At 43.6% G+C, this 27,494-nt stretch overlaps 4 protein-coding genes and 1 non-coding gene across 15 annotated transcripts in view; 3 read left to right on the forward strand and 2 right to left on the reverse strand.

Annotated features, from left to right (window-relative positions):
* Window positions 1–6,111, reverse strand: part of LOC114860703 (mitochondrial import inner membrane translocase subunit TIM16-like) — a 71,111-nt gene extending 65,000 nt beyond the window's left edge. The window contains exons 1-6 of one of the 2 annotated variants that reach the window (XM_029159488.2): window positions 5,927–6,108; window positions 4,596–4,692; window positions 4,449–4,529; window positions 4,265–4,335; window positions 3,659–3,845; window positions 2,722–2,798 (exon numbers count right to left, since the gene is read on the reverse strand). In XM_029159488.2, coding sequence (XP_029015321.1) covers window positions 2,722–2,798; window positions 3,659–3,845; window positions 4,265–4,335; window positions 4,449–4,529; window positions 4,596–4,692; window positions 5,927–5,986 — 573 coding nt within the window. In that variant the 5' untranslated portion in view covers window positions 5,987–6,108. Of the gene's footprint in view, window positions 1–2,721; window positions 2,799–3,658; window positions 3,846–4,264; window positions 4,336–4,448; window positions 4,530–4,595; window positions 4,693–5,926 lie in introns of both variants that reach the window. The other variant, XM_029159486.2, reaches the window with a different exon arrangement.
* Window positions 6,112–6,388: 277 nt separating this feature from the next.
* On the forward strand, window positions 6,389–10,298 carry dnaja3a (DnaJ heat shock protein family (Hsp40) member A3a). Of its 4 annotated transcripts, none has more exons than XM_029159490.2 (12): window positions 6,410–6,665; window positions 7,127–7,263; window positions 7,351–7,434; window positions 7,530–7,736; window positions 7,834–7,986; window positions 8,075–8,222; window positions 8,302–8,366; window positions 8,601–8,729; window positions 8,831–8,946; window positions 9,034–9,131; window positions 9,222–9,357; window positions 9,606–10,298. In XM_029159490.2, the coding sequence occupies exons 1-11, from the start codon at window positions 6,425–6,427 to the stop codon at window positions 9,341–9,343; spliced, it is 1,500 nt and encodes a 499-aa protein (XP_029015323.1). In that variant the 5' UTR covers window positions 6,410–6,424; the 3' UTR covers window positions 9,344–9,357; window positions 9,606–10,298. The 4 variants fall into 4 exon arrangements, with proteins under 4 accessions (XP_029015327.1, XP_029015323.1, XP_029015326.1 ...); XM_029159491.3 differs by having other exon boundaries at window positions 6,414–6,656; XM_029159494.3 differs by lacking the exon at window positions 9,222–9,357 and having other exon boundaries at window positions 6,389–6,665.
* A 282-nt stretch (window positions 10,299–10,580) lies between these two features.
* hmox2b (heme oxygenase 2b) lies at window positions 10,581–17,081 on the reverse strand. Of its 6 annotated transcripts, none has more exons than XM_029159500.3 (7): window positions 16,992–17,081; window positions 13,963–14,118; window positions 13,565–13,655; window positions 13,333–13,450; window positions 12,747–13,238; window positions 12,480–12,603; window positions 10,581–12,401 (listed from the first exon to the last, which is right to left on the reverse strand). In XM_029159500.3, exons 3-7 carry the CDS (start codon window positions 13,642–13,644, stop codon window positions 12,274–12,276), a joined length of 942 nt encoding a protein of 313 aa, XP_029015333.1. In that variant the 5' UTR covers window positions 13,645–13,655; window positions 13,963–14,118; window positions 16,992–17,081; the 3' UTR covers window positions 10,581–12,273. The 6 variants fall into 6 exon arrangements, with proteins under 6 accessions (XP_029015333.1, XP_040927854.1, XP_029015335.1 ...); XM_041071920.2 differs by lacking the exon at window positions 16,992–17,081 and adding an exon at window positions 15,526–15,660; XM_029159502.3 differs by lacking the exon at window positions 16,992–17,081 and adding an exon at window positions 14,662–14,820 and having other exon boundaries at window positions 13,969–14,118.
* Window positions 17,082–17,116: 35 nt separating this feature from the next.
* On the forward strand, window positions 17,117–27,078 carry LOC114860708 (tubulin epsilon and delta complex protein 2). Of its 2 annotated transcripts, none has more exons than XM_029159497.3 (9): window positions 17,117–17,605; window positions 18,173–18,231; window positions 18,316–18,865; window positions 18,952–19,026; window positions 19,124–19,202; window positions 19,291–19,435; window positions 19,796–19,885; window positions 20,606–20,799; window positions 20,878–27,078. In XM_029159497.3, the coding sequence occupies exons 1-9, from the start codon at window positions 17,502–17,504 to the stop codon at window positions 21,025–21,027; spliced, it is 1,446 nt and encodes a 481-aa protein (XP_029015330.1). In that variant the 5' UTR covers window positions 17,117–17,501; the 3' UTR covers window positions 21,028–27,078. The 2 variants fall into 2 exon arrangements, with proteins under 2 accessions (XP_029015330.1, XP_029015329.1); XM_029159496.3 differs by having other exon boundaries at window positions 17,119–17,605; window positions 19,793–19,885.
* trnat-agu (transfer RNA threonine (anticodon AGU)) lies at window positions 17,835–17,908 on the forward strand. Its single transcript has one exon. It is a non-coding gene; the product is annotated as a tRNA-Thr (tRNA).
* Window positions 27,079–27,494: the final 416 nt, after the last annotated feature.

Below are 27,494 nucleotides of genomic sequence, written 5' to 3' on the forward strand. Positions count from 1 at the left end.
CAACACAACATGATTTGATTCCTCAGGCTAAACTACATCAGTGGTGTGAGATGAAGCTTCTCTTGACCCTGTGCCCCTCGACCATCCAGGAGGGGATTTATTGGTTGTTTATTAGCTCGAATAGCAAACGGGGATCCTTTCTGACAAGCCGTCTCTTTCCCTGCTCCTATCTTTGTGAATATAAGCACGTGTGTGGAGGCCACCCACGAATGCAGTGCCCCGAGGGCTGTCTTCAGGTCTGTGACCTGGGTCTAAGCAGACGGCTCAGGGAACAGTACAAGAACAACACACACGCACACGCACACGCACTTCTGTACCCCTCACTTGTCCTATGGAGAGTTTACCTGTTGCATATTTGCCAAAATGTGTTTCAAATATTTAGTTTAGTATCAGATAGCTATAAACCTTTCGTTTGCATTCTACAGTAAACATCATTTTAGTTTCATCCTACTATAAATGCACACAAATCCACTGTACACACAAAGAAATGTGAATGCCCTCACTCGCTCATCTGAGGTGTTGTAGTGCAAACAACAACATATGTGGGAGAAAAATATCTGGCTGTGCAAACACACAGATGAGAGGTACTCTCACACACACACACACACACACACACACACACACACACACACACACACACACACACACAAACACACACACACGGTCTCTAGCCTGTGACAATAACCCATAGACACACACACACACAGCACCTTCACTCATAAACGTGCAGATGGAGGGCTTGGATACCAGCGTGTGTGTGTCAGCAGCTGTTTAATCAAAGCGACAGGGTCTCATTCTCAAGCTGCTGCTGATGAGGTTTCACTGCTCATCTGCTTTCACGCGTACGCAAACACACAGTCGCTGGGAATCGCCGAGCGGGGATGCTCTCTTCACTCGTCAAACACGCTCCTGCTCCTTCAGTCTCCCACGGTTACCGCCGTCAGTCCATGCTGTAATCATCAGCTTCACTGAATATAATATACACGTCTAAGAAATATGGTGTGGATGTGACCCACACATCTGTCCAGCTCTGCTCCAACTACAGTATGTGCGGATGCTCTTCTCCCTCTAAACGTGTCACAAATAGAACTTCAAACCAGGTCTGTCATTGGGGTGTGGGTCTCCCTTTTACCCCTGCCCCCCACCGCTGCCCTGTGTTTATTCAAAGGGCGGGTTTGGGGATTGGACCCACATGTTGGCAGGCCCTATTTGCTTTAATAAGCTGGATTGGAGAGATTGAAAGGGGCCTTTTGGGTTAAATGACAACAGAGCCCAACAGGGCAGGAGTCTAGGAGGCCCCCAGCTCTGATCTTGGCTCACATTTCCTGCTGCCTGGTTTCTTTTGAGGCGGCCTGTTCTTTCTGGCTGCACTGAGGCTGATGGTAGTTTAGGTGAGAATGATTATCCTGTCAAGGTGAATGTCACGATTTGGACACAGCTTGTGAAGGCTGCAGTAATTTGCTGCTTGTCAGAGCAAAAGACAAACAAGCGGGATTAGACTGACAATGATACCTGCTAAATACACATGTGGTAGATTTTTCTGTCGGAGGTAATTTGATTTCAAAAGCAAGCAAAGCCGTCTTGTATTGTCCAAATAATGCATAAAGAGACCCCTGTCTCATTTTCACTTCAATCAGCCTGTGTGGCATGTCAGAAAGGATGCAAATACATTCCTGTTAACCTTCACTAAAACACCTCTGGATCTTCCTATAAACCAAATCTGCTCACGAAACGATTCCACCCGTAAATCCCTCCGTTCTCTGCCCCTGCTCATAAACCCATGCCACCTCCCTCTTCCTCCTCCAACACAAAATATTAACAACATAATGGAAATCCCTTCAAGCGCTGTGATTATTTCCTGATGGACCAGATGAGAATGAGGCAATATAGATGCATAAAACCACACAGAGACTTGATCTCCCCTTCGCTTTTTGCTGTAAGCTATAAAACTACTGAACATGTCAAAAGAATTATAATCAAGAGTTTCTGATAAGATTTAAACACACACTGGAGCACACAAGGCTTCATATAAAAGGTATTAAGGATTAGGGTACAGACGGGGTCAAGGCCAAACAAAACCCCAAGACTGGGTTCTCATTATTACTTCACTTGTTACATGATCTCCTTTTTAAATGTGTTGCCATCAGTATTACAAGGAAGTGGCTGTTACATTGTTTACATCACTGAGTTTACCAAGTTCGCTCTTTGCTCCCACTAACAGAGTTATTCCTCATCCAATGTGTGACGCAATAACAAATTTTCAAATCTTTACAAGCAGGGACCCTGGTTAATATTTTTTTAAATGAAGTCCATGAAGTAGAAATCAAGACCACCAGGCTGGAGCAGAAGCAGAAGAAGAGGTCTGAGGTGCATCCAATGAAAGCGAACACCCACATCCAAATAATCAAAGCTCACAGAAACATCTTCTTACTCCTAAAAGTTCCAACTTCCAGACAGTTTGCATCGCTTTCTGAGTGAGCCTTTGCATCAATAGCGCCAATCAACTTATCACCGACAGGTGTGCCAAGGAAATAAAACTGCTGTGTGCAGCTGTGACTAATGTGTGCAATGCTTCACTGAACGCGAGTCACTGGCGACATCTAGTGGTCACACAATGAAACTACACTGTGATTGATTCTGGTAGAAAAGAAAATAACTTCAGTCAGGCTTTAAATGGAGGTGAAGCTAGTTATTTCCATATACGTCTGGTTCAGTCCTCACCTTGCAGGAGGAAGCCAGCAGGGAGCCGTCCCGTTTCCAGCTCAAACTCTGCAGCTGGTCGCTGTGCTGCTCCAGAACTGCAGAAGCACAATGAGAGAGGCAGTGAAAAAAAGAAGAGTAAGTAGGTTGAGAAGGGGTTAGAAAAGAAACACGTGATAAAACTAATGAACACAGTGACAGCACGACACAGATAGGCAAAAAAGCACTGGAGGGAAAATACATCACAGAAATGAAGCCGTAAACACAGCAATCAGAAAATTCAGATTGGACCATGTGTCCTTGAAGTAGGCATGAGTGAAATGATGAGCATGGCAGGTATCAGTCTGCAGTGCCATAAGTGAACACAGCACAGCTTGTGTAAAGACTGATAAAGATGGAGAGGTGCATCCGTTAAGACAAGGAGACAAACAAAACCATGTGCAGCAAAGAAAAAAAGAACCCAAACACACACAATCAAATACAGATGACATGTGTTTAAGCCACATGTGCATGAGGGTGATGGAAGTCGGTGGAGACAGCTCATGAAATGTCGGATCAGCAGTGAGTGGCAGCAGCCACGCAGCTGTTGTGTGTGTGGAGGGGAGGGGGGGTGAGGCATGAAGACAGTGACTTAATGCTGAGACCAGTCTGGAGGTACTGGGACCAGGACTGCAAATCAAAACTTTACCTCTGCTGCTCCAGCACTTAGACAGAGCCCTAGGGCTGTAAAATGTATGCAGTGTCAGTCAGACAGTCCCAAACAGAAAAACAGAACCCACTTCACTCCAAATGCATATTTATGTTACACATGAAGACCACAATAAAACAGACTAACTGTCAGGAAGTGAAATGTTACACATAACAGACAGTGCAGGATGTTAGACAAAGACTGATAACATTTCCTTATGAGGGCTTTCATTAGAACTGCGCACGCAATGACGTGTAGCGGTGCTGGTACCTGCTAGCGGTGCATCCTGACAGCTGGTGTCCCAGATGAGGGGAGAGTTTGAGGTGGCAACAGCCATCAAGCCAGAGGAGGTGGGGTGGAAGTGCACCAGCTCCAGCTTGCCCCGGCCTGGACGCAGGGTCAGCTCCGGGCTGCTGGGCTGCTGCTTCTCTGGCTCACACAAACGCCACAGCTTCACCTGCACAGACACCAGTAGCACTCGGTTGGAGGGAGCAGGTGAACTGAAGCTGTGTGATGATGTGTCAGTACAGCAACATCCATGAATCATATTTCATGCCTAGCTTGAACAAGCTGGTATCCGTGGCAAACCAAACTGCTGAGACTAAAGCACATAGAGCCACACTCAGCAGATTCCAGTAAACCAGAGCACCTGTGGCCGAGAAGAAATAATATGCTGAGAGGAGGGAGTGTCCAAATGGCTTGAGTAACGAAAACCAAGAAGGTTTGAATTATATTTAAAACTCTGGAAAGAGATGAGCTTTGGGAAGAATACATTACAAGAGAAAACTACATCCAGACGCCATGATTTAACTTCTAGACACAACAAGATGAGGCAAGATCAACACATCAAAGAAAAGATGAAACTGAAGACCCCACCGTTTCATCTCCAGAGCATGTTGCCAGGAGACTCTCATCAAAAGGAGAGAAGTCCATATCGGTCACCAGATCTGGCAAAGAAGACGAAAAACAAAAAGTAATTAATAAGACCTGGGTCACAGTATGAATATTAATGAGGCATTAGCTTGATTAGCAGTAATGATATTTGGGCTGAGGGAAGTACCAGAATGGCAGGAAAACTGCTTGACGGTCCACTGGCCATCAGAACCGGGTCGGACTGATGACACACCCAGCACCCCTCCACCTGCAGAAACAGAAGACATCAAACATTTCATCTTGACTGTGTCCTAACGCTAACCCTCAGCCTTACCAGCCTGCTCTGTGTTGAAGGCCACCAGCTTGGAGCTGGCTTTGATGTGATTCCCCTGGCTGGAGAAGGAGCCAGCACGGACATTGCTGATCCATTCCTAGGTTTGAAGACAGAGAAAGCACAAACACATTACAGTGGATCCAACAGGGAAGCAGTCATTCACACAGAGAATTCAACTCCAACTCCGGTTTCAAAACAAGAGCACACGCAGGACCAACTCGCTGTCACAACTAGAATTAAAGAAGGGCTTAAACAGGAAGGACCTAGCTGAGAGCGCACACAGATAAGTGGCTGAATGAGCAAGTATTGGGGAAGTGCAAAGGCTCCCGACTGCACAGCAGAGAGCGCTTTCATAACTTTAACAAGGCCAGAGCAGCAGGAGGACCGGGTTTCTGTACGACACGCTCCAACAGCTACAGCTGAGCCAATCCTCAGAAAGCTGCCGGAAAGCAACTATGGCACACACTTACTTCAAAGGTTTACTGTAACATTGAGCATTAAAGCTTTTATTTTAGTGCTTTCTTGCTTCATCCAAGGAGAACCCGTCCCACTGATCTCGTCTCGCTTGTTTATCAAGACCTGCGAGCCTCCCTGCCCCTATGAGCTCTCACATGACTTTAATAGGGCCACACGTTCATTAGCCTTCTATGTAAGGGATGAGGCTGGTTTAACATTGACAGCAACAAAGCACCACCTGCTGTGCGGCTGGAGCAGCACCCAGAATCGTGCACCGTCTGTCTGTTCCAGGCATCTTAATGTCTCAGTAAAACACTGTGTGTGTGTTTGGGGGGGGTTACATAATACCACCTCAGCAAAGGGAGCTGCAGGCGGTGCAGCCTTAAACACACTGATAAGAGAGGATGAGAAAAATGTAAGATACACAGTCTGGTTCTGCAGATATCACTGACAGGGAACTGTCACTTATCAGATTTCACATTCAAATGTCCCTGATTCGCCTGAGGCTGCAGAGAAAATCTGTGCAGACACCACTCAATGCTGTCCAGCATTACTGCTGAGGCAAAGGGAAGAGTCTCTTAGTTGTAACAGCCTCACGAGGGGCGTCAGTGCAACATCCGATGTAGGCTAGCAGCTCCGTGCACACGCAAGCCTCCGCCCCGCAGGTGCCACCAGTCACGTTATTACTCTGTAGTAAACGCGTGGGTTCAGATTTGCGTGTAGTTCTCCCAGCGCTGCAGTAGACGACAGGCTTCCAGATGCAGGAAGTTCAACATCCCCCGCAGGCAGACGTTCCCCCCAAACCACAGCTGAAGTAGCACAGCTAATGTTAGCTAGAGAAACTGTCCCTTCCGAGACGCTCGCGGGCTACTCACGTCTTTCTTGGCAATTTTCGGAGTGGTGTTTTTGAATTTGGAGGTCTTGAAGCGATTCATGGCGCCCTCTCAGATTGACTTTCGTGCCTTCCGGGTGTTTGTGTCGAGCTGGTTGGTACTCGACAGAGGGCTCCTTCTACAGCTGACAGCACAGGTTCCCCGCGCGGTGTCCGCTTGCTTTGCTGCTCCCAACAGTCCGATTGGGCGGAGTTTTACGTTGCAAAGACGAGAGAGCGAGCTTCTTTGGCACGTGCTAGACTGAATGTTCGCTATAATTAGTATGCGAATTTGAGCTTGTTTATGTTGCTAAACTGTAAAAAAATAAATAATTTTGGAATAAGTTAGTCTTAATTGAATTCTACAGCCACTTAAGTTTAGTATAAAAATATGAAGCGATATTTTTATTTTTTTAAATAAACGTTTTAAAAGTGATAGTATCTCTCTTGACTAAAATATATAATCTTTGCACCTCTGTGTGACGCCTACTTTGTTCCAGACATGCGCACTCGCCTTGCGGCGCTCGGAGAAGTAATGATGGCGTCCTCGGCTGCTCGCTGTTCCTCACGCTGGATGACTGTCATCGTGTCCTGTGGACACCGCCGGGCCGCCAGCACGCTTGTGTGCACTGGTAGCGGAGCGGTACGCGGTGCTTCTACACTGGGAGGGGGGAGACTATGGCGGGAAGAGAGCCTGGTGTGTGGCGCAGCAGGGAATGCGGTGACATTGAGAGGTCTGTCAGGTGAGTTGTTTTAGCCATATGGTGCTGGCCTAGCCGAGGCTAAGCTAAGCTAGGCTAGGCTAGGTTAAGATAACTTTGTTGTCATATCTGGTTTGCACATTTAATGTAGAGTTAAAAAAACTACATCAACAACTCAATTGGATATTAGACCCGTGTTTTGGAGCGCAATTGATAGGAGCTGACACAGTTAATCAGATGTGATGTAATCGGACTTGCTGTAGCTGATTTACAGTCGGCTGTTAGCCGGCTCTTTAGTGGACATTTGCTTCACTCGTTGTAAGAATTTCTTCTTGTAATTTTAGTACAGGTTAGATTTAATCTTAGGAAAGATGTATTCTCCAATTGATAAGAATCCAGACATACAGTATATACCTAATGTGTACTCATTCAAAAGGCAATGTTTAGATGCAAAGGTGCTGTTATAAATAGTATTTACTTTTATTTCCACTTTGTTCTGTTAGGTCTCAAGTCGCCCATTGCTGCTTTCACGCTGTCCTTCCACACAAGTGCCCATGCTAACAGCAAGCAGGACTTTTACCAGGTCCTTGGGGTACCTCGCTCTGCAAGCCAGAAAGAGATCAAGAAAGCCTACTATCAGGTGCGTTCATTCATCACACACAGCCAGCTTGTGTTTTTTCTAAACTTCCCAGTCACAGTAGTTTATAGTGTGTTTGTTGTCTATCAGATGGCCAAGAAGTATCACCCTGACACTAACAAAGATGACCCCCAAGCCAAGGAAAAATTTGCTCAGCTGGCTGAAGCTTATGAGGTTCGGTTCAAGAACTTTCAGCTGTAAATGTGTTCTTTGTGTGAGTTTGTGTGTGTGTCAGAAGGAGAGCTCAGCCGTTTAAATGTTTCTCACAGGTCCTGAGTGATGAAGTAAAGAGGAAGCAGTACGACACGTATGGCTCCGCCGGCTTTGATGCAGGGCAGGCTGGTGGAGGGCATCACTACTGGACAGGGCAGACCAGCAATGTGAATCCAGAGGAGCTCTTCCGCAAGATCTTCGGAGAATTCTCAGGAGGCCGTGGGTTTGGAGATTTCAATGCTATATTTGACCAGCCACAAGAGGTAAGTCGAATACTACATACAGGCAAAGACTGTTGTTGATTTGCTTCTGAGAGCTTAGGTTGAGTAGTTAATATATCTCTCTCTCTCTCTGGCACAGTATGTCATGGAATTGACCTTCACTCAAGCAGCAAAAGGAGTAAACAAAGAGATATCCATTAATATTGATGCCGCCTGCCGACGCTGTGATGGTAAGGGCCACGAGCCTGGCACTAAGGTCCAGCACTGCCATAACTGCAACGGCTCTGGCATGGTAAGGGCCCTGAACAATCCTGCCTATCTTCACATTGTAACGCGTGTGTCATCACTGAACGCTCACATTGTCTGGCCTCCACCTTCAGGAGACTGTGAACACGGGCCCGTTTGTGATGCGCTCCACCTGCCGGCGCTGCGGCGGCAAAGGAACCGTTATCTCGACCCCCTGTAACTCCTGCAATGGGACAGGACAGACTAAGCAGAGAAAAACTGTGATGGTTCCGGTGCCTGCAGGTCGGTTTCAGCTGGTTAATGGGTGATCACTGATTGAACTGATTGACACCACCTCATTCTGTTTTATTTTTGCTTTTAGGGGTAGAGCATGGCCAAACAGTCAGAATGCCAGTTGGAAAGAAGGAGATCTTTATAACATTTCGGGTGGGTATCTACACCAGTGCTTATGTTTTAGGAATCTGTCTACAAATAAAGCTTTCCAGAAAGGGCAGCATTTAGTCAGAGCTGGTGTAATTGGATGCTGCTGGATTGTCTTGCTACCATTTTGATTACAAGTAAGAGGATCTGAGCTTGTATCAAACTAACCCAGCCCAGGTGGCCTATGATGTTTTGATTCCAAGTGTTGTTGAGCAGGGCGTGTTCTGATCTTGTTTTCAGGTCCAAAAGAGTCCAGTGTTCAAGAGGGATGGTGCAGACATTCACTCTGACCTGCACGTCTCTGTTGCTCAAGCCATTCTGGGAGGCACAGCCAGAACACAAGGGCTTTATGAAACCCTCAACCTAACAGTGAGCAGAGATACACTCATATTCTCAACACTTGACAATAACATAAAAAGGGTAACCAGTTTAAGATCCCATTTGTTGACCTTGTATTTTCATGTAATTAGATCCCTGCAGGCGTCCAGTCAGACCACAGGATCCGACTGACAGGGAAGGGAATTGCTCGTATCAGTGGCTATGGCTTTGGAGATCATTACATACATGTTAAAGTAAAAGTACCCAAGTAAGGCTTAAAATAGAAACTCACATATGGTTCATTTCTTTGCTCCAACATACTTTACTTTATGATAGAATCTGTTTTCCTGTGCAGGACACTGACAGACAGACAGCGATCTCTGCTAATGAGCTACGCTGAGGACGAGACGGACGTGGATGGGACAGTGAACGGCGTCACTGCCACCACCACAGGTAAGACAACAACCGTCATTACCCTGATCTGCAGAGAGGGAGCCTTAGGGAAGAGGCTTTTTTAGTGATGCGGTGTCGATCTCTGTCCAGGTGGCGGCAGCAGAGGTAAACACTGTGAGACAGGGCAAAGCAGGCTTGATAAGGAGGATGGAGAATTGAAACAGGAGAGGGGCTTCTTCTCCAAATTAAAGGCATTGTTTAGTTCTTCCTGACAGTCACAAACCAGGTAGGAATGTAACAGACTTATGGTTTGATGTGTTGTTTTTAGGAATAAATTAAGCACTAGCTGGGATTGTGACTGTCATAAAATCTCAAGCGCATGCACCTCTGTGTTTAGGGAGAAGTCTAACCAGTCTGTGTGTTATCCTGCAGTTTTAAATGACAGTTAAAAACCGTTTCGAAAACCACTTGTTGCACATGTTTATTCAGGTGTAATACTTGCTTTATATACTTTGCTTTTTGTGTCTCTTAAAGGTAAAAGGTCCTGGAGCTAAGAGGCTCCATCAGCAGGTCACAGGGCAGAGAGGACGACAGCAAAAAGGAGACAAATGGATAAATGTTTGAGAAGCACTGGGTGATGGATGAGGCTGGATCAGTAAGGACTGACTCACCGACAGGGCCCAGCAGTGAGTAAGGAAGAGGATTACCTGCTCCACAGTCGATCCACATACAAGGCGATTTTCAGATGCACCATTCGCCTCAATGACTATCGTTCGTTGAGCCATAGCAGTCGGCGCATGTTGGTTTTATGTTGCTTTTCTGTCACTGGTAAGAAAACAGAATTAACAGACACAAAATTCTAAAGAAGATTAGAAATGCAGGCAGATATTTTATTCAGGATAAACGTTTTAGTTGTTTTTGATGAACGCTTGAGTATCTCCAACTCTCAGCAACATCACGTCTTACAGGTAGAAGCTGGTCAGACGTTTATGAGGTCAAGGGTTGGAAATGTTTTTCTGCAGAACCATTTGAAGTTCCTTGTTCTCTTCTTGTCCTGTGGGAAGATTAGGCTGAACCATGAACACCCATAACTCTGATCTGTCCTTCTTCATGCCTTTGAGTCAGTTCTGAGCATAATTGCATATGTACTTAAAGTTGTAAATCAAATGTGTTGATGTATCGTATAAAGGAGATACTGTACAGTTACAATAAAAGTCTAGAAAAATTCTCAGTGTTCAGCAAGAAAAGTAAATGTTGACTAAACTGCTCCAACAGATCTGATATCAGAACCGCACCAGTAGCAATGTTTTATTTTTTTGCAGAGTTGTATTTAAATTACACTAAGTTGCACAGATGTACCTAAATAAACTTGCCTGTTTTTACCTTTGAGATAATTCCTAGTAGATTATTCCCGAACACATCTGGGTGTGTTTTTTATAGTACAGAGATTATTCGTCTTTTGGTGCTTTGCATCATTGGTAATATCAGGTTACGAATAAAGGACACCAGTCGAAATCAATGCGCTTTATTTTGGCATCAGCAGGAACACAGACGTCGTTTCATCACAGAAAGCACAGCAAACTCCTCTGTCCATTTAGACACACACGGAATAAAGGCAGGGGTTGATTGAAATGCAAGCAAATTCAAAATCAACATTAGTCAGGCATTCCACCTCACCACTGGGTTTCATGGATGGCTGTAATCACCAGTGCTCCTGAGATTCAAGCGAGCATCTATAATATGAACATAAATACTGAAGCCTGTCAACATGTGACATCGAAAAATATCTAAGTATGGACGCTACAGGGATTTGGCAGTCCCTGTGTTTGTCCTCTCTATGCAATGCAATGCATTGCACTGCCATCTGACCTTCAAACTCAAAACACATCACCTATACGTCATGTCTGTCATCAAACAGCTGCAATACAGCTGTTGTTTTAAATGACTGTAGCCAATAGAGAAAAACTGCACAGTATGTATGTACACTTCACAAGAAGCTGTTTGACAGGTCATCACCAGGTTTCTATTATTAATGTGTCAGGTTAAACTAAACTATGCAATTACTCTGCATACAGTCTAAATATCACAAGGATTTCCATCCTCTGCTTCAAAAATAACCAAGTTGTGCAATACAATAGGAAAAATCCAAACACACAGTATGGATAATTGGTTTTGCTGGTAAATCCACCATTGACACATAACTGTAGTAGAGCTGCTGAAGACCTACCTGGGAATTTAACAACACTTGGTTTATTTAGCCACCATGTAGATAAACTACTTGTCTACTATAAAACTGGAGACAAACCTTTACTATTATACAATATCTGTTTAAAACATGTGCAGACACCCTCTCCAACACTTTCCTCCTAATATAGGCAGGTAAAGTGGCATCAGCGAATCATTTATCTTTTATGTTTAAGCTTTTAAACTGAAATCAGGCGTTTTATATGAAGCGGTGAAACAGGCAATACAGCAGTGCGTCAGAACATGCATCAGTAGAGATTCAAATATACAGTGTATTTAAAAGCTGTTTATTAATTTTACACTTAAAGTGTATGTGCTATATTTAGGAAAAGATTTCCTGATTCCTGATATTCTGCAAATTACACAAGTATAAACTCTCAGGAAATAAAGTATGAATAATAAATCCTGCTCTATATTTTTCATTTACATTTGGAACTTTTCAGGAACAGTTTTAAGCAATAAATGCTTGTGCTCTCTCATCAAATGCCTCACGATGCAAACACAAAAGCCCTCATTAATTGGTAACTGTGGGTTGTTCTTTTTATGTGTTTTACTAACCGTACTCACCATGTTACTATCGACTATATGTAATGTAATGTAATGTAATTTGTGAGAAAGTGAAATAAAGAAAATTTTTATTCAGCTGTTTGTGTCTGTGATCATATCGAAAAACAACTACAGTATGGAGGGATAGCACAAAAGGAGGTAGAGATATAAAGCAAACAGAGAAGAAAGACTTATGAAGGTTAAGGTGCAGTTAGATGGATAAATGGATGGAGTTAATGTTATAATGGTCCTATGTCTTGTCAGCTTCCTCAGCAATGGCATAACATTAGATTAACAGTGCCTCATTTGAAACTGTGATCCGCAGTTTGTGGGAATATTCTAGTCTTAATACTGTGTGTATGTGTGTGCGCCTGTGTGTTGTGTGTGTGTGAGACTGTTGCAGGCTCAAGAATCACATAAGATACCATGCAGCCAATCCAGCCAGAGCAGCAAACCACGTAGCAAACAGGACCTGTCCAGTTGGGTGCCGGAGTACAGCCATGGCGAGCTGACAGGCGTATGCTGTTCCACCCGAAGCCGCTGGGACAAGAAAGAGCGGAGAGTTTAAAGTTGTACAATAAAACAGCACAGTGGTGACAAAGATAAGTATGAACATACCCATTTTTGCAGCATAGTAGGGACATTTGCTGATGTCTCCTCCCATTGCTCCATGGACAGACATGCCAGCATCTAAAACATCCTCCTGGATGGTTTTACCAATTTCTTCTAACTCCTCAAAAACCTGCCAGAACAAGCATTAATTAAGTGCTAATTATTTTGAAATGACAAATTAGAAATAAGCCCCCTTTTAAACACCAACAAAGAAGTGAAAAGATGTCCCAATAGATTTTTTCCAACCTGCTATTCTTTCTCATTACATTTTACCTCCATGTTGAACTGAAAAGCCTTGACAGCCTCCTCCACCAGCTTCTTCTTTATCTCCATTTGCAGCTCAAGCTCATTCATCCGACTGCGGTAGAGCTGCTTAAATTCTTTAGCGCTATGGATAGAGTCAAACTGATAGAACTCCAAGCCTTCTCCTGTGGAAGGTAGCTTTAAGGCTCTCTGTGCTACCTTCTTAAGCACCTGGCCACCAGAGAGATCACCCATATAGCGGGTATAAGCGTGGGCCACCAGCAGCACTGGGTCCTCCTGGCCTACTTGGTGGATCCGGTCCACATAGCGCTGAGTGGCCTGGGAGCAGCTTATCTGACTCTGCCATTCTGGGCCATAAAAGTATTCCAGATCCCGAGCCAGTGCTTCATGACGATGCAGCTCCGTAGGAAAATAAAGGGGTGCAAAATGGGGATGGTCCTTGTTTTTTTCAATTTCTTCCTCCATGGCAGTGTACGTGTAGTAGAGCGCCACAGCACCAAGCTGAGAGAGTAATAAAAGGTTTTAAGCTTGTCGTTATTTTTTTGTCCATACATATGCTCATTTAGTTACTAAACATAACTGTTTTTAGACTGACCTTAAAAAGTTCTTTGCGGATGCGTCCTCTGAGGAAATCCTTCACAAACTGGGTGTTCTCAGCCTTCTCGTGGACTTCTTTGGTCCCTGCTGCCAGCATCTCAGAGAGATCCTCAGGTCTGGTGAAAAGAAAAGAAAAGAAAATTTAAAATATAAGAGATGATTTTTTCATTATTTCACAATTTTTTCACATCATCCATTTTTTGTGTATAACACAAGACTTTATGATTTACCTGAGTGAGCCGCCATTCTCCTCATACGCAAGCTCTGCTCCACTGGGCACACTTGTTGTCTCCATCTTTTCTGCTGACATTTGTGTTGTGTCTGTAAGCACAATATTCACTACAATACATAAGCATTATACATACAACACCATTGCTAGTACAATATATAGCTTTTATATAGCCGCAACAACTGTTACTTGAGCTGTGATTACATAACTGCTTATCAGAGTAAACAAGAAATGTGACTGCAATATTCTCACATTCATCAAATCAACAAGTGGTGGCAACATATAGACAAAACATGACATTACTAATTAGCTTTGCCAGACTTAGCTTTATAAAATCATTAAGGTCTTATAGTAACAAAAAACAGACTGACAAAACGGAAATTAAACGGAACAACTCACATTTACCCAAGAGGCAGCAGTGAACTAATGTGGAAAAGTGGGAGTTGATCTAACCCCACTTCTATTCACTGTAGCCGTATTCCCTGAGATGATGGTGGACAGAGGAAAGATGCCTTGTGGCTCTGGACTGAGCAGCTTTAAGCCTTGACCTTGACTCTGAAAGGCAGGTAAATCCATGTGAGATTGAAAACTAATACAGCGCAGAAGGGGCTGACGTGGTTTACATAGGGGGTGGTGCTTTATAAAGGATGCAAGAACCTACAGGAACACAGCCAAACACTGAGCATCTCCTGGAACGCAGGCCTACTGGGGTTTACTATAGGTTTCAAAGTGTTTACTGCTGGATGAGGCTAACCTAGCCAATGCAGTTTGTTGTGTTGTTTAACGCTTACTTATTCGGTTCCGAACGGCGCCATCTGACACAACAATCTGATACCTTTAATCTCTCTACGAAATGCGCCTCTACTATTATACCTCCCGATAATGGACTCTAACTTAATGGTATCATCATTTTGACAACAAGTAGCTAACTTTACTGGCTGAAGCTAGCTAACTTAGCTAGCAGCTTATTAGCTCTGTGTTCAACAAGCAATCTCGCCCATATCGAGATTACTCACCTATTAAATCCCGCCTAATACTGGTGGATCAGTGGCTTTTTGCTACTGTACACACATTCACAGCAACAACTCATGGACTCACCGCTGTACACAGTTCTCCGCTGAACTACAAATCAGGCACACAGACCAAAGTGAAACTGCAGTGAACTGTTTAGCTCCGCCTCCACGCGGCTGCGCGCAGTCACGTGCTCGTGCCTTAGACACAGAAAATGCTGAACGGGCACATTCACCACTAACGTTTGTATTGCGTTAACAAAAAGCAGAAAGCGTTGGACACTTTATCTAGCAATCGCTCTTACATATTTGATATTTCGACAACTGAAAGATCCTTATGATTGCATCTTAAATAAACGAATAACATAATCCTATATGTTGTGTAAGTAAAATTAAAAAAAATATTACGGTGTTCATAAAACATTATAAACGTTTCATGTAGGCAGTTTCTATGGCAACAGGTCACTTATTACACACATAGAACAGCAGCTGGAGCCTTTATGTGCAAAAACTTGATCATGCTAAGTTAAAAAGTAACTGCCTAAAACATAATTTATTACTGATAGAATATAGACTTGAGGCCATACAGGCTAGAAGAGATTAACCACAAGATGGCATTGCCATCAAGCAAATGCAGTATGGCAGGTTGTTGCTCACATGCTCACATTTTACTCACTACAAACTGAACAACCATCAAAGCCTTTTGACTAATTTATAGCCTTTCACATTTACCAATATACTGATAAGTAGAATGTTGTTCATTCTAGGAAAATTAGCTCATTCCTGAAAGTGAATTTTTATCTGATCTAAGCTGACACCACAATGAACAGTAATGGGATATGTGCTTTATGTGCCCTATCTTTATTGTCAAATAAATGACCATTAACAGATTAATCCCATATCCTAATGCTGATCACACCCATTACATGGCCACACCAACAGATTTACTTACATGTTGTTCTTAGAGGAAAAGGAAAAACAGGAAATGTTTGGACTTTGGATCCACAAAATTCCAAACCAAATGTCAATCAAACACATTTAAAAAATGCAATAAATTTGAGCGTTGAAAAGGAGAAGGTTTGTAGATGGCACATAATTGTGAAGAGTCTGCAGTCTTCACAGTGCACCATGCACATAGTGTACAGGGTGTACTGTGTAATTAGAATGAGTGCTTCCAGATTAGAGGATGTTTGTCCAGGGCCAGCCCTAAACACAACAGTAACTAAACCCTTACTTCATGTTCCCAGATCAATGTAAGAATGATCTGTCCTTACAAAAACAACATATGTTTCCTCCATATCGTCTTTGTTAACAACATGCTGCTCTGCCACTTATAAATCATAGATTAGTAATTATTTTGAAGGTGTTCTTTGTACATATGATTCACGCATGTTGTTCATGAATTTTGGACGAGGTGGATGTTTGTGTTGCTGAGCAGATTTGTTCATAAGTGCATGCATAAAAGACAGTGTGTGCTTGTCTATATACACATACAGTGTTTATGTGGCATGCGTGTTTTAATATGCATATGGGTTGAAACAAGTGTGTGTGAGTCTCAGATGCCGATATCAGTGTGGCGGCCGGCTGCAGTGTCAGATGCTTGGTTGGCAGGGCAGCTGAGTGCTCCCCCCTGCTGTGCCACCGAGGCACAGGAGGCTGGTGGGGGTAAAGATGAGCTAGAAAGATGATTCACTTCCCTCCAAAGGGGCCAGCAAGCTGTTGCCATTAGAACAAATTGCTTTGGGGACTTAGTGCATGTGCATTTCAAAATGAAAGGAGCTGGATTGCCAAGACTAAATATCCTCTAAGTTTGTTTAATGAGAACCCCCACAAAACAAAAACAAACTGGTGACTGGGTAAACTATTTGATTATGCATTTGTCAGGCTCCTAAGGGCCTCACATAACTCCAGTAAGATGATGGCTTGGACAGATCTAATTGGTACATTAACACATTAACACACTCATCATAACCCTTCTGTATGCCAGCATACCTCTGATGTCCTGCTATACAAAAAAAATATGATAAAAATCTTACTTCCATATCATTTTTTATATTCACTAGAATCAAATTGTGTAATAATGTAGCTCGACTGTTTATTGGCCGTATATGAGCTAATTTGGATCAGAGCTGAGTCCCGGTTGGATAATTTACTATAATATGATGCATTAAATCAGCAGGAAACGAGCAAAGAGACATTCATATCATGTCTCTGCACTCCGCTTGTAATATCGTTTTATAGCTTCAATGACGCAAGCACTTGAACAAAGCTCTCGAAAAGGGTACCTTAAAACGTAATCATATCATATGAATCTTGTTATGTAAAAGGATAAACAGTCTTGACACATGTTTGACTCAAGCATTTCAGCAAGTCTGATTGATGATGGTGTAAGAAAGGTCTTAGTATCCAGGCTCAAACCTGTCTCGCGGGTGTACGTGAAACCAATGTTGTACGTGAAACCATTCCACTCTGGCGGTTGTGGCAACGTATTATAGCAACGTCGGTCTCCCTGGTAACTGTGATACCTCTCGCGAGATCAGACGAAGTTAACGAGAGATAAACCTATAAAGTTTTGGTTATGTTTATTTAGTTTTAAACAAATACGTATTTGTTTGCTCACAGGCTAGAAGTGGGTCACGGCGGCGTTTACGTCACTAACCGTTTGTTCATTGCCCATAGTGACAGTTTTCAACAAGAAAGAGAAAATGTGACTTCCGCATCCGTTATTTAGTTTCGCGGGATTAGCGCGTAAAAGCTAACATTAGCGTTAAATGGTAGTAAACCGTTGCCAAGATGTCGCCCGGCGAAATTACGCCGTCCCTTTGAACACGTTTGTTATTTCTGTAAACCTATGCGTAATATTTGCGTAGTAAGATAGTATTTCTTACGTGTTGTCACTGGAATAACAATAGTAAACCAGACACAAATATGTCATTGCTGACCACGCTCGAGCAAACCATCAAACTATACAAAGCTGAGCAAACCAAGATTAATGACAGTATTCAACACTACAGAGAAATACTACAAGCGTTGTAAGTATACTTAGATTTATTAACCCCACTGTTTCTTCTGTTATTGTTAGTGATTGTCTTGTATTATATGGGTCCCATAAACTGGATCTATGTTTTCTGCGGTAGTCACTGAAGTCATTCTTTGCACGATATGATAATCGCAGGCATTATCAATTACAAAAGTTTGATCAGATGAGATAAGCGATACCGGAATCCATAATTAAAGAATTTACGCCTAACCGTAACATCCGGCGCTGTGGCTTAGTTGGTTAAAGCGCCTGTCTAGTAAACAGGAGATCCTGGGTTCGAATCCCAGCAGTGCCTTTTTACTGGTAGTCAAACAAGTTATGTAGTAAATAAAGACACTGATGAGTTTTTCTTATTTAAATATTGTCAAATACTCTAATATAGTCCTATACTGCCATAATAGCTGTGATGGTGGAATAGACACTAGGGTTCTGTGGTGCCTACTATTTGTTGTAGGACATCTTGTTCCAGCTTGACGTTGGATCCCCTCCTTAAGTGTGCTGTGTAAAAAATTCAAATGAAAAGCTGTGAAAGCAATGAAAGCTGTTTTTGTCTCCAAAGAACACCCCAACCAGAACCCACATCTGAAGGATCACAATGTGCCCATAATTCTACAGCAGGTAATTTAAGCAATGTTTGTCAATAGCATGTTCATTGTAAGTAATAAAGGTTTGAATGTTTGTATATGTTTGTCATATCTATAGACACATATACCTCACCGGAGGAAAAGGAAGATCTGGAATTGCTTGAGAGAGCACTGGAGAAAGCTCTTCAGGTCCGCACTGCTTCAGAAGTTTCTGAAAAAGACCCCAAAAGAAGCAAGCAGGCTGTACCTAGAACAGAACCAGGTGCTGCAAGCGCCTCATGCAAAGATGGAATCCAGTCGTCAGCGCCAATTCAAAAAACTGTCCGATCTAAGTCTGCTATCATTGACAGGAAATTGCCTAAAAAGCCTGGGTCATTAACAGTAGTGTCAAAACCTTCAGCTGGACAGTCTAAAACCATAAATAATAAAAAGGGAATCCAGAATCGTCCTGCCTCATCAATTAAAGTTGTGCAACACCAGGGAGAAAGGAAATCACAGCAGGCTGGTTCAGCTCATTCCTCCATTGCTCACACCTCAACATTACACTCCAAAAACACAACTATTCGAAGTAAAAGAGATGATAAACCGGACGAAGATGCCACCACCTCTAGAGGACCTCATTCACACACTGATGAATTAGGGGCTTCGAGCTTGCCTCCACAAGACTGGTATGTTATTGAACAACAGGAGCATGAAAATAATTGAAGGAGTGAATGTGTTAAAACAATCACCTTCTTTTTCATTCTTCATTAAGGAAACCGACTGAGCAGAAAAAAGAAAATAGAATTTCCATAGAAAAATGGAAATCTCTAAGGATGAGGCAAAACAGGTGGCCAAAGTTTGCAAGTCTGGCTTTTGTGACAATATTACAGTTCATTCACCATGTTTGTCATTAGCACTAAATTTCCTTTTCTGTTGTTCCTCAGGTTGTGGGACAAAGTCAATGCTCTGCAAAAGAAGCCTGTGCCTGAGAGGAGTCACTTCATAGAGCGAATGAGAGCTACGGTACACTTTCATTTTTTGGTAAATCAGGAGTTGGAGCCTCTTAATATCCTGTACATCGTTTATGAACCTATCCTCCTAACATCTCTAGTTCCCGAAGGATTGGCCAAGCGGAAGTCCAGATCAGATCAGGGCTCTGGTCGACAGACTGACTCACCAAGGCCGTGACCTCATCCAGCACTGCCAGACAAAGAAGCTGCTGGCCAAATACGCCTCTGAAGGGACCACAGAGCTGGGTAAACGACTGAACGCTATTGCACACACACAATTAGCAGTGGATGAGTGAGGACAGATGAAGTAGGTTGATGACCGAAGCGTGTGGGTGAGAAGATGGTAATTTCGGAAGAAGCCGCACAGGCACTTGGCAGGAAAAACTCTGTGAAAGCCATTTAGACTGATTTAAGTGTCGAGTCTTTTCTTTGAGTGGTAGTGAAGACCCTGCACAGAGATGGAATTTATCTCTAATTGTAACAGTTTAAATCTGATTCTCATGAGGCTAATTAACACTGTGCTGTTCAAGTCAAACAGTTCCACACTGTTCTGCAACAGTATTGCTATTATAATGTGTTTTTTTTATTATGTATTCTGTACAGCAGCAGAAAATGGGAATGATAGTGATCAAGCACTTGAAAGCTTGCAAAAGACAGCAGAAGAAATCCAGGACTGTGCTCACCAAGTCAAAAAAGGTGGGTCTTCACAGACCATATACATGTCAACCTGATTAGTTTTTGTGATTGTTTATTTGATCAGCAAAGAGAAATCTTTTTTCTACAGCATAGTATTTCATAAAAAAGCAAAATCACTTTTACAAATTGTAAGCTGTGTTTGATAATGGGTATCCATCTGTGATTGTGTCTGGTTTTTAGGGTATAACTTACTTGGTACCCACAGTGAAATTTCCATTAGTTAGTGATACAGTTCTAATCAAATGAAATACTTTCCATTTTACCTTTACACCACATGACTGTTTCACCTTTACTGACAGGGCTCGTGTTTACACTTGCATCATCTACAGTTGGAAGAAGTATGTTACTAAAGACTGGGAGAGAAGTTTCCAGTAATTTCTGATTCCCTGCCTAAACCAAACATCTTCCCCCGGTTGTTGTCACCATGTGCATCCAATCTAGCATCTCGTGATCAAATCGTGCTAATGAGCTAATGCAACTTCTCTATCTGGGCATATGGAAAATGAAAGCAGAGCTGCAGTGAATCCTCAGTGACAGATCAGTAATTTCCTTGGCCTCAACAGGCCTGGCCTCCATGTGATGGTGGGGTTTTAAAGTTGTATATGCCGACGTCGCTAGGCAAGGGCTAAGCTATTTTCAGCTGAGGCAGCAGAGTAGAAAAACATTTTAGGGTATGGTTGCTCCAGCTCACACTCTAAAAATAACTGTATTTTCCGACAGAGTGGGAAGCATGGGATCGATGGAAGCCAGAGGGAGGTTGTCTTTTCCCCACTGGGGCAAATACCATGTGGGGAGTTGAGGCTATTGCACCTCTGCCGCCGACTATAACTTACACAAGCGAGGAAGAGCTCAGGGAGCTGGAGAGTCTGAGGATGCGAGTGGCACTGCTGCAACAACAGGTTTACCTTGAACAGGTGAGTTATGTTGGGCTGAGTGTTTGTTGTCACCCACTATAAAATAATGTTCTGACTGGGTTTTGTTCTTTATTACAGGCTCTGTCGGACACCCTGTCCCCTCAGCTCTCCTCTTTATTAGCTGGACCTGGATGTCCTAAATCCAGTGTCCTGAGAGATTTATACTCCCTGCTTGGTGAAGGGGGCGAACGTTTTCCTTCTACAGTCCTGGACTGCGACACTGATTGACCATACAGATGTGCCCTGTCCTGCCCTATTGACAATACTATACAATAAAATAAAATAACATTTTGCTAAAACAGCTTATCTTATTTCAACTCCATGCATGAATGTTATGGAAATGTTTTGCAACTTAGCCAAAGCCAGTAGAGGGCGCCCACAGATCTGTGACCACCATATGACTTTTTCATATAATAACCAGCAATGTGTTGGTAATCAGTGTCAGTGCTGTGGATTTGTTTTCTGTTTTAATCCTGGCTTTCACTGAACTCATGACTTCAGACTAATTCTCCACATGGTTCCGTTTTTAGACTATCTGCCAAATATGTATAAAAGATAACACATTTGGGGCCAGTTCACTCTAGAATGAAAGAAGCTGTGCCTCGGTGTAGGGAGATGTCTCAAAGGTTTGTGCCCACAGATGACGCGTAGATGGCACGGGCTTTGCCAGACTGGACAACAGGTGGCGCTGGGTTCACACAGCAGGACGTGGGTGTTTGAGCCGTGCTGCACCAACCCTCGTGCACACAAACACAGGGACATGCACCTCCAGAGCTAGCTGAGTCACAACCACGATGCGTAAGGGGACCTGCTTCCCTGGCAGGATGAACAAAAGCGGGCTACGTTTTATAGCTCAGTAACTCACATTCCTTTTTTTTTTTTTTTTTTTTTTTTAAATCGAGCACTTCCATTTCAGCAGGGCCCCCACTGTTGTGACACCAACTGGCTCATTCGTCAAGAATTGCAGCCAAGTCATCTGTAGGGGACTGTAGCAATGTCCCTCAAGACTCTGCCTCATCCATACAGTCTTGGATCAGTTTGTGTGAAGGAAGTAAAGGAAGGAAGCATCTTGGAGCTCACGTCAACACAACACACAGGTCCATGTGGGAGTGGTGTCTTGGCAGCCCAGCCTTCCTGTGACCTGTCTACATCAGCTGCTGCCTGGCTCTGACCGTCACCAGCACAGCGCCTCCACTCCCCCCAGCATGGCCTGGCCCTGCCCATGTTATCCCTGTCTCACACCCTCATCATGGATGAGCATGTTAGTCTGATGGAGTCGACATCAACTGACACGTTCCTGGAAGCACAGGTGGAGAAGAAGCAGCAATCAAGCTCTTCATTTCCACTGCTGCTATCAAAACTGTAAGCTAAAAACTTTATTATTATATATAAAAATATAATATATTTGTGAGTATAAATATATAAATTAAATTTTACTGATTGGCTTTAATTAAAAGTCTGCTGAATGTGAGATTTGTTGGGTTTTTGTTGTGTGAAGTATGTTGAGATAACCTTTGTTGTGATTTGCGCTATATAAATAAAACTGAATTGAATATTTTTCCTGCCTTTTTAGTCACAGTGGAAATCATTGCAGTTTTACTTTCCATGGAAAACTGATCTGCACTCCTGTATGCCTCATATACAGAGAAGTTTGATTTTGTCAAGCACTTTTGCCTTTCACAAGCAAATTCCTTCCGACTTTTTCACCTTTTTGCTTTTCAGACTTTGTGCATTGCAGCACCAGGGTAAAAATCCACAGAAACCGAACAGTGCTACCAAGAATCCACTTCTCTCCTTCAAAAGCCATTGCTCTTGAAGGTCTCTTTTCTCCTGCAGCCCCGCCCCTCGCAAACATTCCTCGCTTGCCCTCTTTTACTTGTCTTTGGCTCATGTGCAAATCTGTTGCAGATTGAGGTGAAGTAAAGATCATAACATCAGGATGGTCATCAAACACGACATAATGGTTCATATTGAGTTAAATTCCCACCATTTAAATGGTCTATACTCATCTTTTCTACAAAAACAAGACCAGGAGCAGTTGTCTCGTGCAGCCATTTATCTGAAAATAATAGGTGTCTTAATGTGGTGGTAATTTGCCTTGTTGACTCTAGAGCAGGAATCTATTGATCTAATTAGGAGTAGAAAACCTGTTACTATATGAAAGCATTCTGACATAATGGGTTTACAAAAGGATAATTTTCAAATTAATTAATCTAATGTGAAATCTTACGATTACTACTTAGACTCTTAGATAGAAGGGATACACTGGAGGATTATATACTATTAGGTTGTCTTACATTCAAAAGGATTGGCACCAGTCATGGGTGTGTGGGTGGGGAATGAGTGGGGGCTGCCCGTGTTGTTTATGAGTATGTTTCTGTCATGTGTGGGCAGGCTCAATGTTTGCACCTTCATTATGGAGGGACTATATATTCAATATCCTCCCACAAACCAGTACAGCACATGCAGGTGTCTGCTTGCAAATAAAAGGAGGATGGTGTGGGTGGGTGTAGGATCTCAGTTCAATATTGATTCCCATGCCAAATCTTTAGGGTGCAAAACCATCGTCATTCCAGTATCATTGCCATCCGAGGTGACATATCTGTAGTGTTGCAGGGTACATTGAGATTCTCTCATCAATTATCTTTCTATTTTGAGATGATGAGGGATTCCCTTCCTTCAAATCCAGCAAGCAGCATGGTTCTGGATTTATACTACAAGAAAAGAAAAAAAAAACTGCAATTCATGGGTAGTGATGGGAAGATGAATAAAAGGGGAGCAGTTAACTCCTCTCCCCTCCCCCTTCCTGTGCTCCATCAACCCCTATTCTCCCTACTTTTATGCCTGACGTCATACTAAAGATGGCCAATCAGAGCCGTTGGACTTCCCTGTTTTTTTTACTTGGCTCCTCCCTCTTGCCATGGTCGTATATATTCCTCGTCAGTATGTTCAGCAGAGTGTACAATGTGCTGCCAGCGAGCAAGCAGGCAGTGTGCAGAGAACGAGCCTCACACGGAGGCAGACAAGGGAAAAGTGTGAGAGGATTTCAGCGCTGGCGTAGAAGCCTTCATCTGATACGCTCCAGCTATTCCTGCCCAGGACATTTCACTGCTCTGAAGTAGACCTTCTCCTCTTCTCCCAGTCTTTTTCTTCAAGACAACAACTGACTTCACGCGGGATCCAAGACACCAACACTGCAGCCTGATTCCAGGAACCAGTCCGCAGCGTCATTATGGGCTGTACAACGGGCCACTTGGCTTGCCCGCCTCAGTCCCAGAACAATTTGGGGCAGGAGGGCCAGTCCCTGGAGGCCGGCAGCGCTAAAGTTCCTGAGGTCCTCTCATCTCTGGAGCGCCTGTCCCAGGCCACTGGAGGCATGGAAAAGTCCTGGTACCGCTGCGTCTTTCCATTCGGAATTATTTCTTTGGTGATCGGTGTGGCAGGAACAGGGGTAACCTACACCTATAATGACCTGCCTCAGACTAAAGTTGTGTCGGTGGTGCTGCTCGTCATGGGCCTCGTACTGTTGTCGATGGCCACAGCTTGTTGGACTGTGCACAAGAAGAAGAGGAGGAAAAAGAAAGAAGGGGGTTCCTTCACCTCTGAGCAGTGTCCCCTGTGAAGCACATGGGGGGAAAGAAAGGGAGTTTGAAAGCAGTGACGTACCCAGGGCTTGGAATACAAAAGTTGACTTTGCTTCCTGACAAAATCCTTCATTCTTTATTGTAGATTTTGGCTCAGCTCATACTGGAGAGAAATATGGGTTGAGAAATGCCAAGAATTTGGAAGGACCTGCAAAACACCAAGGGTCTCTTAATGTGTAGTGTTTGGACCAGCGTGTATTAGAAAGGAGGGATCTCCAAGGCTCCAGACAGTATCCGCAGGTGTCCAGTGTCAAAACAACCTCAGAGGAGACACACAAATATGCGTCACACATCGCATGCATTTTTACCTGCACGGATACGTCGCCCTCAGTCCTCAGCCACAGATGCCCCGGCAGCCGCAGCGGGAGCCTGCGCAGACGCCTAGCATGCTATGTGGAGCTGCTGCCGGACTCAGCGCTGGCGTCACTAGACACGTCAGTCACAGCATTCCTCCCGCCAGGACAGGTGACTCTCCAAGAGGCCAGAAGTGGGCCAAAGACAGCAACCTGACACCCAGCTGAAAACGAAGCGCGGCCCACGTCAGCAGCCAACGTCATTCGCTCGTCCTGTGACACCGCAGCAATGTGTTGGGGGCTTTTTTACGCAACGAGAGAGTGGAACTTGAGTCCAGCAGGATCTTGGTGGCATCCGTGCGGACGGTGTGCTTGCGAGGGCAGCTGATTTGCTGCTGGACTCAGGATCGCTCCTAATGAACGTGAAGTTTGCACACATGACCGTGTCACCGCCAAGCAAGAGGAACTCTTCAGGAAGACTTTTGTAGTTTAACAGAGGGGGGGGGGGGGGGGGGGGTGCTGGCTCTCAGGCCGACTGACTTGCCCCCTGTCAGTGTGCAAGCATTCATGCCTTGTGTGTGTGTGTGGGGGGGGGGTACCCCAAGTCTGCACACACCCAGGCCAGGATTACTGAAGGACATGGCCTGAGGGGACATGCCAGTGCAGGGACGCTCTGACTTATCCTGCTCTCCTACGGCCCCTCCCGCTTGGTGCCTTGAGCAAGCGCTCATGGAAAAAGGCTCTTTCGCACGCTCCCGTTTCCATCTGAACTCCAGAGAATTTCCCCCCTTGTTCTCTCTCTTCACCCCAACAAGATCCTCCTTATCTATCCTATTTGACCTAATCTCATTACTGTGCCCTCTGTGATGTAATCCAAGAGGACGCGACTACAGTGTTTTTATACGTCAGACACACCAGTACCGTTCAATGTAATGCCTGCGCTCAGATTTGTGTTTGGTCACTGTGTGCCAAAGAAAGTTGCTTGCTTTCCCTTTCTAAATAGTCAAAAGTGTGTAAAAAGAGAATGAATGGTGAATCCTTCTGTCACGATGAGAAGACACGTACTTGTGCTGCTCATGTTTGCGTTCTAGGGAATTCTGGGGTTTCTGTTTGCGTTTTGAATGTAACTGTGCTCAGCTTCTCGTCTGTGAATAGATGCTTTCTGCTTTCTGATTGTGGTCTTGCGGGATGAGACGCACAATGGCATTTTATTTTTTTGTCTTAAACAATGGCATTTCTATTACTCATTCTCATGGCATGACAAAAGAAAACTACAAATCAGAGAAAACTGAGATGTACAGAATGTATTGAAATGAAAAGAGAAACTGTCACTGATCATTTCTGGCTCCCAGATCTGTGACGCTTGTCGCTGAGTAATGTGTCTATGCATCCAGAGGTAGCAGTTTAACACACAATGCCAAAGACTACCCAGACCCACCCAACAAGCATCACTCAATGATGTCCATCATCATATGTGTGTGTGATGTGATGCCCAGGCAGCAGTGAAAATGCCATGTTAAGCCACTAATGTGGATCAGTTTATACTGTGTTCTATAAAGCTGATGTTAAATGCTCATGAAGAGTATTACAGCCTGAGCAGTGAGACAAGAGAGAAGATGCAGTGTTCCATTACAGCAGTATATTACAGTTGCGGCATCGCCGACTGTCTCGTTTCCCTGTTTCTATACAGATGTCTTCACTCTGGCTAATGTTTGCTCTAATCAGAGTTACTCAGAGGGACGGAGGTGGGGTTTGTAGGGTTTCAATGTACCGCAGATGCACAAAACGAACCATGTGGAACTATGTTCATAGTCAGTTATGATTAAAAACGTGAATTGCATCATTGGGAAGGGACACACAAGAGCTATAGATGGGTTTGGATGGTGTTGCTGCCTGGTCAAATGTGGTGTTTTTCTGAGAGAAAGACATTTTGTGGCAATAATCAAGAGGAGAGAAACTAAAAAAAAAAAACCAAGTGAGGTAACACTGTTACTACCATCAGATTCCCTATGTACATTGTAGCTGCATAGGTGTGCTGTTTTCAACTTATGTTGTGCCAGTATGTTGAGGTGGTTCCTAGAATTTGCTTGTTAGAGATGTGAAGTGATTTCCCTCCTGCCTTCTTAAAAAAAACAAAAAAAAAAACAAACAAACGGAAATCTACCTCTCTGCTGTGGGGGTGACATCCCTGCCTATGCTGGTCATCACTCCTGTGAGTGACTCAAAATATTTTATGTGCCCTAAAATATTTGGTGCTGTAAATACAGTTTTATATTTGTACTATATATTTCTACATATGTGTAAATTCTAATTGTTGAATTAAATAAATGTTATGTGATTAAGTTGATGTGTGATGTTCTATTGTCTAGCCTGAGGAGAAACTGTTAGTTGAGGCAATAAGCTCCTTCCAAGTAGATCTGAAAGGATCTCTAGAAGAGGTGAGGTGAGTTTGGTTGATGTGTGCTTCCCCTGTGCTGTAAATAGACACATTGCCATCTTACACTGCCAATTTAAATGACTTAGTAAAAGAGATCTCAGTGATGTCTGATGTCAACCATAATATACGACACCCCCTACTGGCAAAAGGGTAAAACAGGCAAACATCTCTCAAAGGGAAAATAATGTTTGGCTATTATGGTTTTTGTACTGAAATCCCCAGCTCGCTAGGAGTCTATTTTGTGTTTGATAATGATTATTAAAAACAGAGTTTTTCAACATTCGTAACTATGCTGGGAAATGGTTGTGGGTGTGGAGAGAA

The sequence above is a fragment of the Betta splendens genome, chromosome 8 (assembly GCF_900634795.4).
Source record: "Betta splendens chromosome 8, fBetSpl5.4, whole genome shotgun sequence".
Lineage (NCBI taxonomy): Eukaryota > Metazoa > Chordata > Actinopteri > Anabantiformes > Osphronemidae > Betta > Betta splendens.